The following is an 11,483-nucleotide window of genomic DNA, read 5'->3' as shown; positions in this document are numbered from 1 at the left end:
TATTCAAACAGCATTACATGTCAAATGTGTGCAACGTACGTTTTTCTTTGGGGGGGGAGTAATATAAGTGCTCCAAAACTAGACATTAATTTCTTGACGACTTAATAAATAATACAATATCACTACATCATCACCATGTACTAATACTAGCCAGCCTTTATATACTGAGCAAGTTTTTATTTTAAATACCTTGGCATAACCTGTATAGTACACTTCTTATAAAATATTCTAATTTGAAAAACACCTTAACCCACACGAACATGCTACTAAACTACTTTGTTCTCTCTGAATGTAACTTACTTTAAACTTTATGTTCTATTGGCTAAAAATAGGCTGTTCTGCCATTTGGGGCCCAAGGAATTTACAAGTGTTGTCAGGTCAAATGTTCATCAAAATCATCATATTTCAAAGTACAAAATGTTTCTGTCATTTAACCAAACACATTGTTTGCTGTAAAAAAATATTACTTCCAACAAAGTTTTATTAGGGACATCACCCTACTAGTTGTTCCATTTAAGTGAACAAAACATTTAGATCTTGGTAAGCAAAATGCTTTAAGTTCTCAACCAGTAAAAAAAAATTTCAGATGCCAACATTTTTGAGAAATAAATACAGTAGCAGTATAACAAGACTATATCAAATTTAACAAAATCTCTATGTTTATGTGAAGGCAAACTTTTGTAATAAAATTTGTTTGAGAGATATAGCTTTGACATTAATAAAAGGTTCCATATTAACACTACTGAAGTTGCTTGAAAAGATGTCATAAAAACACTATGCTCCACAATTATCAGAAAAAAAAGAGAGAAAAGAACCTGAGTGACTTTATACTATGTTATACTTTGAAATGCATTAAAAATAAGCCTATGTAGAAGATATATATACACATATTACTAAAAATTTTACTTTACATATACATGATGGCATGGTAAGTTAATATAAAAGATCATACATCACAATATTACTGCTAATTAAAATAAAATGTTTTGAATTTTGCATCACATAGAAAAAAAAAATGCCATATTGGATCATGATCATGATCTTTCTTATAAAACATTGGCACACCTTGGTTTTCGGCCCATCAGTCGGGCCGCAAAGTCAAGCAAGTGAGCTGGGATCTGGTGGTGAATAAATACATAGATCTGGTTCCAGAGTCGATTGCTCTTGAAACTACCTCCAGGGTACCTTAAGACTTCTCTGCTCGGGTGTGTGTTTACTAAAGAAAAGACAGTGGACTCAACTTCTCTCCACGACAGCCGGTTCTGGGAGCCAGAAGTACAGTTGTAAATCATGATGTTATTTGGTCTGCATGGTACAAACAGAAATGGTATATTTATAAGGAATCTATAAATATAGTTTATAAATAAATTGCAAATTAACTTCCCAGAGTTGAAAAAAAACAAAAAAATATTACTTATAACAATATGTTTTTAAGTCTCAAAACTCATACCATATTTTGCAAAATTTATAGACTAAATGTTACAGTGTAACCACATATGTATTTCTACATATTAATAGATGTCTAAAATTATGGAAGATGTTTCTAGGACTTTAATGAGAGATGTCTGGTATTTTAAAGGGAGATGAGACATTTAAGATCTAATAAAAGGTGGCTCCAAGATTTTGATGGAAGGCACCGTGATCTTGGAGAGAATGCTGTCGCACACTAGTATTACATTATATCACTCAGTGACCCTTGTAATGTTAATCTATTCCACACAGAGGTCACCAAGTAATACATTGTAAAACTAGTGTTACTTAAATATAGTGTTATATAGGCTATGGTTTGTACTATTTTAATGATGAAGGTTAAAACTACATAGCCAGGTGGTTAGGGCACTTGACTCGCAATCTGAAGGTTGCGGGTTCAAATCCCCATCCCACTAAACGTGCTCACCTTTTCAGCCTAGTGTTTGTCATTTATTACATCCAAAACTGAAACACTAGTGTTTGATCACACAAAACATAAACCATAATATTAGGTCACAAAATATTACTAATAACATTAGATAATACTAAACACTAACTATTAATGAATTATTCCACATCACTCAACCATTCTTCTAATTTCAACTGAGTTAATTTTGCAGGACATTTATGATTGGTATCTCCAATGCTAACAAAGCTACTGAAAGTAGGAAGATCACAGTGTCAAAAATGTCTGTAATATATGTCTCATATTTAGGAAGTTATTTTTAGACAAGATATTTTATCTATTTGGCTAAAGTTTTCATCATTAACTAATATGACTGAAGTGATTATAACTAAGAAAATACTTTAACAGTTTGGATTCAAAAAATGTGCCCAGTAATTTGTCAAACTAAACATTTTATTCACTTTCAAGAAATTATTGTGCTCCAGTACCAATTTTTTATCATATATTACCATAAGAGGTTTTTAAGTTTTACATTAAAAGATCTACTGGGTAATGCAGAGAGCAAAAGCATAAATTTAACAGTTTCGGAATTAAAAGCCTCACATATTGATGGGCACAAAAATTACTTCAAATTTAGTTGTAATTTTGGACAAATAAAAATTAAGGAATGGTTGATTTTTTTTAAATATCTAGTTCAGTTAAGTTTGCATCACTCTTCAGGGTCATTAGAAGTAAAATACTTCTTCACAAGACAGACTTTTGTTACATTACTAGCATATAATGTTATATTTTTACAATGAATTGCTAAAATAACTGCATTAAGACATATTATTTGAGTATAGCATACAGATCAGTAAGTTTATATCTTAACCTAGAGCAATATGCACAAGGAAAGCTATATATCTGATCTGGATCAAATATCAAAAAGGAGTCCATGTATCAGATATAGCTCAATAGTCTGAAAGTCATTATAGCTCAGTTACTAACTTGTCCATTTAATAGCATGGAAATATAATTTATGTTAGTATAACAATAAAATCACCTCATTACACAGAGTAAGTGATGAAATTCTAATAAATAAACCATTATCCTAGTAATATGTTCAGACTAACTGTAAAATTAACACACGATTCTAAATGCCAAGGTCTCATCAGTTAATGGTGAAAATTTCAAAAAGACAGAAATAATCCCTAATCTCTAACAGTTTTCTAAATATGGCACATATTTTAGAGATGTTTTCAAGTTTCTACCCTCCCCTGATTTTGGGAGGATCGAACTTTGTTTATATCTTGGGTATTAATCTGAAATGTTGCACAATTCCTCCCCTTATTGGGTTCTAATTACCTATAAAATTTTAGCAAGATCAGGTGGTAGCATTAGTTGAGTGGACAGGGAATGTCCCTAACATCTGAATTAAAATTATATCAAACAATAAATCTTGTTATTATCTTACATTAAACATAAACCATAACATTGTTACCAGTTTTGATTGCTACTATATATTAACACAAGCATTAAATTATGATACACTTTAATTGTGGAAATTTGCAGAAATTTGTCCGGAAAAGGAGGTGGGGGGAGCAAAGTAGTGTGAAATTAGAAAATGAATAAAAAACTCGTATACATATGCTGAATGAATAAAGAAAGAATTATGTTTCTCATATTCCAGGGGGAGCAAATGCCTCCCTTGACCCCCCTGTGGACACCCATGATTTTAATACTAGCATTAGATGATGTTAAACAATTTATTAAGACATGAAAAGACCATTAATTTTCTTAAAGACTTAATAATGTTGGAGTAATTATATGCTGTCACTAGTTTTTGAACACACCACAGAATGATTACATTACCTCTGTGTCGCTGTATACCATGCAACACTAATTATAAGTTTAATAACCACATCAACTGGTATGATATCAGCAGTCCCGCATGGCCGACACAACATTGATCTTAACACACCCTTTCCAGTCTGTAGGCAGAAAATACAAAACAGACAATGAGAAGCTTATGAAAACAAATCCTATAAAATATGATTAAAGTAAGTTTAACTAGCTGATTAATGCACCTAACAATTTTCTGAGTTAAAGCTGTTGATATTTTACCAGGAACATAGATTTATTAAAATATATATAAGCAATAACTAGATGATGGTACTTTTGCACCAAACTTTACTGTAACTAAAGGCCACTACTGCAAACTTAATTGATGCCTCATAAATTGGGTAAGGTATTTTGAAATAATCAGAACAAAGAGGTTCATTAAAATACTTTTGTTTTAATGTTTTTGAAAAATATCATTACACTGTTTTTTTTCCTAAAAAAAAAAGAAAGACTTTTGTATTTTTGATCAAAGGAAACATTACCACATCACTAACTACTACAGTAATATAATACACCATTGTAAAATATATTACATTTATGTTAATACAAAATAAAAATCCATTTCCCTATACGAATTGTATGCATAAGAATTTAAAGGTTGTTTAAAACTCCACAGTAAATTTTTATTACTGGTCTGTAACTGTTTATTATCTTTTGACTTTTAGAAACCAAAATGTAGTGTTAGAATGAATCTAGTCAGAGAATAATGAAAAACAATGGTGTGGTTACCACATGGCTTAAATTAAATGTAATGTTGATATATTAAATATCAACAGCATACTGTTGCGTCAGTGAGGTCACGTGACTAGTGTCACGCCACTCCTTCTCTCGAACCTTCGTGAATGCCCTAGCATTTACTCGATTGGGGGTGGTCTGGTATATATAAGATGGTCACAACATGACGGGAACAGTGTGTGTAGGTAGTGAGTAATTGAACTGCAGTCAGAAAGTATTGTTGAAGTTAACGTTCGTTGTTATAGCGTTTGTTATAGAGCGACTGTTGAAAATAAGTGTATCGGTAAAGTTATATTCAGAAAGAATAAACCAGTTTTATTAAGTAAGGACTTGTGTCGCTAAAGTTTCGTCGGAACGAAGTTACGGAAAATTAATTAACAAACAGAGATGTAACAATACTAATGTAAAGAACTGGAAGAAACAAAGTTATCACATACAATTTACAATCTCTGATGAAAATTACATTACTGCAACCTTAAGAGACCCTTCATACATTAGTACTATTTACTTACCGCTACAATAAGACCTGTAGGTCCATTGAAATTATCAATCCAGCCCTGTAAGACAGAAAATTTTGTGCATTTATTAACTAGTTTTTCACATTTCTCAAAATGACCCACATGAAAAGACTGATAGGTTTTTAAGACTATAACACCTAAAATCTTGGCTTTTACTCAGTTAAACAACAGATAATGCTGCAAGTCTCCAAATAATGTAAATAAATAAAAATTGCCCATGTACATACACACTGTGTGCATGCTACTACAGATATGCACTGTACATCTATGTCTTCCCAAATACAATACATGCACATGTGTACCTAAAAATAACAATTACCTACAAGAATATTTATCTCAATGACAAGATTTCAATAACGGTCTTTGTAAAGATTTTGTTCTATTGTGTATTTATATACTAACACAGAAAACTTTTTAAAAATTAAGTTGTATTTTAAAAATACAAAACAATATCAAAGTACTATTTATACATATAAAAAATGTGAAATATAGGCAGGATACTTTGCCCCAAACTAAAATAATATTATTATTCTTTGTAATCTGATAGCATGAGTAAGAAAATCCTTTCTAGATGCAAAATACAGTCAGTCAATCTGGTTTAAATCAGCAAGACAGGACAAAAGTACTTACTGGGAGAGGTTCTTTCCATGCTGCTGCAACTATAGATGGTCGAACAATAGCCACAGGTAAACTTCCACACTCCTCCACAAGAAGATTTTCAGCAAGAGCTTTAGTGTAAGTGTAAGTATTAGGACGATCTCCCAAAAGTTTTGGAGTGATTGATGCTATCATATCTTCATCCATCCACCTAAAATAAGATACAAGTAATTAGTTCTAAATAAAGCCATAATTTTGGTCTCAAAACTAAATATTCTTCCCTTATGCATCCTTTTAACTGTAAATTAAGAACCATTACACATCTCTTGGATAATACATGTCTGGAATATACACTGTTAATTATAAAACAATTCAATTACCAATTGACAAAATTCATAAAATCTATGATTTACACGGACAAAGATGTCAAAATATTTGTTCTTAAATTATACCACCACAACTGTTTCTGAGATCTCATATTATGTAGATGTATTTCAGTAAATTCTAACTGTTTAATCAAGGCCAGGAAAGATATCTTATAATTGAATAAAAAATAAGATGTACAAATAGGACAATTAGATTCAAAACAATCTAATACATCTTAATATGTCCACCATAAAATATCTTTATTGCTATAATTTCATAATTACAGCCTCTTGACATACAACCTATAATACATAAAAACCTACAAGGAAAGGATTTAGAAACAGATTAAAGATATTGCTCAGAACATCAGTTGTTAGCTGAGTTTTATTGCCTGCATGATGTGAGCTAAGATGTTTTAATTTCAGCAAATAACCAGAAATTTTTTGAAAGCTTCTAAACAGTTTCAAAAAGTTTAAACTCAAATAAAATAGAAATTTCTTTCATCAACTTTCAAACCATACAAAATATAAGCTTGCTACACCACATTTTGAAACATGTATAATATGGTCTGTCTACACCACATTTTGAAACACGTATAATATGGTCTGTCTACACCACATTTTGAAACACGTATAATATGGTCTGTCTACACCACATTTTGAAACACGTATAATATGGTCTGTCTACACCACATTTTGAAACATGTATAATATAGGTCGTCTACACTACATTTTGAAACATGTATAATATGGTCTGTCTACACCACATTTTGAAACATGTATAATATAGGCCGTCTACACTACATTTTGAAACATGTATAATATAAGCTGTCTACACCACATTTTGAAACATGTATAATATAGGCTGTCTACACTACATTTTGAAACATGTATAATATAAGCTGTCTACACTACATTTTCAAAATATGAGAGACAAAAGTTCTACTAACCCTATGTGCATGGATTAGGGTCAAAGTGCGCATGCCATGACCTTTTACAGAGTGTCATTCAACATGGTATTATGTATTTGGTGTCAGATTTATCAACTATTCATTTCACTCAATGCTGCTGATTTAGCAACAGTTTGTGGTAGAGGAGAGAAGTACCATATACAATATATAGAAGTACTGAAAAAACTGTAAAATGCATTTCAGAGGTTCTAGAGGTTATGCAAATGCAATATGCAAACCGAACAATGGATAAATATATTTTTATTCTTCCCATGAACATCACCTTGCACCATGACTTGAAAAACTGTAAAATGCATTTCAGAGGTTCTAGTGATTATGCAAATGCAATATGTAATCCGAACAATGGATAAATATATTTTTATTCTTCCCACGAACATCACCTTGCACCTTGACTTGCCAAAGTCAGACTGATATTGGCAATTCACAGACATATTTTAAGTAAACATACTTTTGTAACATATTTGATTTTTTGTACACAACAGATTTGTATATTCTTTCTCCAATACAGGGTCAGACAATGGACGACCAACCATGTGCACATTCAGTTAACTTTCATTAAACAAATAAATACTCCTCTAACAAAGTTAATTTAAAAATAGAAGCTTCTCTTAACTAAATCTATCAGAATTCCAATAACATTACTCACTCTAAAGCATCGATAACTTTCTGAGGGTTTGCTGGAGGTGGGTAAACTATTTCATCTACTTCATCTCTGTCACAGTTACAATAGGCCGTAGAAACATGAATTAATGCCTGAAACATAGTTTACTCTTAGTAAGTTAAACGTAATTGAAGCAGGTTCACGAATAAAAAATTTAATAGTGTGGAAAATGTGTAATCCATTTTACTGTAAAACTAAAGATGTATGTAATAACAAATAATATTATTCTAATGAAATTAACAGGTTTAGGATTAAAAAATTTGAATTAAACATATTTATAAATAATTCTAATTGCATAACTCACATTTAAAAAATGAAAACAAAAAATATAAAGAAGTGATAAGTAGAAATAACATAACTACACAAGTCAAATGGTCCCTTCATGTCTATAGGTGATATTACAAGATAAAAACTTTATTTGATTTTTTTTGTTATTTCATAAACAATAAAACTGCATATTCAGAATCCAAAAGACAACACTTGTACACACACAGAAAAAAACAACCTTGGTGCCATTATTTCATTTACAAGTACATATAACAACACACACATTTTTGGATCAGACATTCATTTGAATAAAGTTGAATTTGTTTTAAAATTAATCACATTTGCAACATATATTTTACTACCTCAACTATACTGGATGCATCCTAAACAAACAAGAAAAACTTATTGAAGACTCACCACCAGGTGGGGTATCTTGTGACAGAGTTCTACAAGTCTCCGTGTGCCTAAAATATTCATTTCAACTGAGCATCTGAAAAACAAATAGTGATAAATAAAAGTTAACTTCCATTTTGCAATGGATAATATACTGATAACAAAATTTAGGTTTTTATTTCAAGAGATATAAATATTGAATATATTAATTAAATAACAGGTTAAAAATTTAAAAGATAGATTAACAAAATTAATCATGAAAATACAAACAAAATAACTACACAACCAAAAACAACAAAAGTTATTGGACAAATTTAGCAGGATATATCACAAATATATGTTTAAAAATAACCAATAGTAAATGTACAGTTTTTATCCTTTTTCTCATTAGTATTCTTATTGAAAATAATTTTTTCGTTGTTAATACTGACAAAGTACATTGTACTCGTTTAGTTACAAGTCAACATTTTTATTTATTCCTTTAATAAGTTAGTTTGGTAATTGAATCAACAATTTTTTCTTCAGAAGTGTAGCATCAAAGAAAGTGGTCAGGTGCTTGATATCCACAAAGTAGTGTTTATTGACATCATATAACTGATATGCAAATCATTTTGTTCATAAGTTTTAATTCTGAATATTAACTGTGTTAACAATTTCAACTATTTGTAATTAGATTTCCAAACTTTGAAAGCCCAGCCTAAGAAGCACCTTAATGTACATTCCATGTCACTAAAACATACAAAGAAATGAATATATAGATCATCAGTTTTCATATGGACAATAGGTAGATATGAAACACGTTTTGATTTGGTTTTCAAGTTTGTTAGATATCTATCTAATAAAATATATTTCAAAGGCTTAGAAATTAAAATTGTACATTAGGTAAGCTAATAGAATTCAATAATTAGCATTTTTAAATCCATGATATACAAAAAAAGATTAGTTATTAACATTCAGACCTGTGCTTAAATATTCTGATGCAAATTTACTTACTTAAGAGGTTCATCAAACTTGACAGTGGCTGCTGAATGAAAAACTACAGAAACATCACCTGCAAGAAGTGTCACATCTGAAGGACATATACCTAGACCAGGAAGAGTTATGTCTCCATGGATAGGGACCAGCTTCGACAGCTGGTGTGGTTGATTTTTTCTGATATCATCGAAAATCTACAGAGATAAACAGTATGGACATGCATCAAAAAGTTTGTTGAGAAAAATTGCATTGGCATATCAAAACATTAATATTTCTTAGAAGATATGTACCTTCCACTATAAAAATATACATGTAAATACATTACACTTAGTTTCAGAAAATCTACTTTTTAAGAGAAAGAAGGACAACTATTATTTTACAACTGTCTTAGTCATTTTGGAGTCAGTCTTATTTTTTAATTATCATTTTATTTTATACTTTGTATTTATGCTACAGCTAAGAATACAAGATGAAACTCTGCTTATAATAGTTAAAATTTGAATTGCTTCAATAAATAAATAAAGTTAACGTTGTTATAAGTTCTCCAGTTTTAACGGGTGTTTCTGTAACTCTTACAACTAAATATTGAAATATTTAGTTCACAGTCAAGGCTGCAGGAATGATTTAACTTTCCATGCTACAATTTATGTAACATATGCAGTTGAAAATAGTGTATAAGAAGCTAATAATTCAAAGAACTAGCTACCAAGAGAATTAAAATGTACCAAAAAAAAAAGAATATGCAAAAGAAAAATAGGTTGATAGCAGTGTTCCCTCTAAGCTGCACAACAACAAATCAAGTGCCATGCACTTCATTATTCCAGCTGCGCATATCCTCAGTAATGGTGAGGAGTCTCAACATGTTGACAGCCTTAATGACCTTAGCAGTCAATAGGCCTAAAGTACAAATAATCAACTGGTAGCACTGCAAAGCAGCCTTATGATCCAATAGGTTTGATGGTCTAAAAATAGCCCCCTCTTAAAAAAAAACTGGTAACACACACACATCCACACGTTGCCTTGATATCGGTGCACATGAAAAAATTCATTCCGCACATGGATTGAAAAATTAGAAGGATCATTGGTTGTTAGTGGTAAAAAAGTTGCAAAAAATGCTATAATTAAAAAACAGTATATTGTTTTTGAAATTTTGAATTCCTCTCTTGGACTTTTAACTAAAGCACAAATTAATAAGAGCTTATACCATATTTACATTTCAAAATTATGGATTATTCTTCCTAATACTTCTAATTCTGTTACAATTTAGGTTAAAAGGTAATTCAAGTATCCTCTAGAATTTACAGTGTATTATTTACACTAAATCTCATGGGTCTAACATTTACTCAACTTTGCAAGATTTATTTTTACCAATCAGTAACACATTAATAAATATATACACAACAAGATACTTTTGGTACACAATTAAATAAAACTATATATTTTATTGTAGGGTAGCGTAGGAAGCCCCGGGTGAGGGGGGAGGTTGCCACACTTTTCAATCTGGGGGGCCATAATGGGTGCGCCTGTGACGCGCATTTCCTAGCTTCGCTCGGTGAAATAAACCTTGGGCTTCCCACTTTTAATTTGTCTCCTACACCTCTGCTGTGTAAACTCTCAATACAATTATGCAGAACGGTGACAAACCTAGGCAGCAGACAATCCCTTAGTCATAGTTTTGATGTTTAAATATGAGGCCACAATAAAGTAGAAAAACTATTGCAATATGAAGTATTAATTGCCAAGATTGGAAAAATAAGATAAAAGATTAGTTATTTTATCATCTATGAAAGTAGAATAAAAATATTTTTCCCCAGATGAAAAACAATTTTTTTATTACTGCAAAAGTCTGTTAATTAAAGAATTTCAAACTAAAATGCTCGACTTACTTTGGCATTAAGTAGTTCTTCCAGCCGTTCTCGTGGCTTTTGTCCTCCTTTGGATCGCAACAAAACATAAATAGTTTTTATTCCACCACAACATCGAAGTAATTTTTCCACCAATACCTAGAGAAAAAAAAGAACACAGCAATAAAAACACTCCTGTACTATCCAACAAGATAATAAATGATACCGTTTTAACAATCATTAAAAGATTTAGTGCTTATCAGACGAACAAAAATATAAAAAAACAATAAATATAGTAAGTGTATCATTTGACCAACTATTAAACATATTGTTACGTCTCCGTTTGTTAATTAACTTTCCGTAACTTCGTTCCAACGAAACTTTAACGACACAAGTCTTT

General features: G+C 30.8%; 1 protein-coding gene across 5 annotated transcripts in view; it reads right to left on the bottom strand.

The window, feature by feature from the left end:
• Positions 1-11,483, bottom strand: part of LOC106469581 (putative fatty acyl-CoA reductase CG5065) — a 106,290-nt gene that overhangs the window by 10,255 nt on the left and 84,552 nt on the right. For all 5 annotated transcript variants that reach the window (XM_022398898.1, XM_013930087.2, XM_022398909.1 and 2 more), the window contains 8 exons: positions 11,126-11,242; positions 9,258-9,433; positions 8,289-8,361; positions 7,590-7,696; positions 5,641-5,818; positions 5,005-5,049; positions 3,728-3,846; positions 1,066-1,305 (listed from right to left, as the gene is read on the bottom strand). In XM_022398898.1, the coding sequence (XP_022254606.1) occupies positions 1,066-1,305; positions 3,728-3,846; positions 5,005-5,049; positions 5,641-5,818; positions 7,590-7,696; positions 8,289-8,361; positions 9,258-9,433; positions 11,126-11,242 (1,055 nt within the window). The remainder of the gene's footprint in view (positions 1-1,065; positions 1,306-3,727; positions 3,847-5,004; positions 5,050-5,640; positions 5,819-7,589; positions 7,697-8,288; positions 8,362-9,257; positions 9,434-11,125; positions 11,243-11,483) is intronic.

The sequence above is a fragment of the Limulus polyphemus genome, unplaced genomic scaffold (assembly GCF_000517525.1).
Source record: "Limulus polyphemus unplaced genomic scaffold, Limulus_polyphemus-2.1.2 Scaffold97, whole genome shotgun sequence".
Taxonomy (NCBI): domain Eukaryota; kingdom Metazoa; phylum Arthropoda; class Merostomata; order Xiphosura; family Limulidae; genus Limulus; species Limulus polyphemus.
This window is presented reverse-complemented; position numbering and strand designations above follow the sequence as displayed.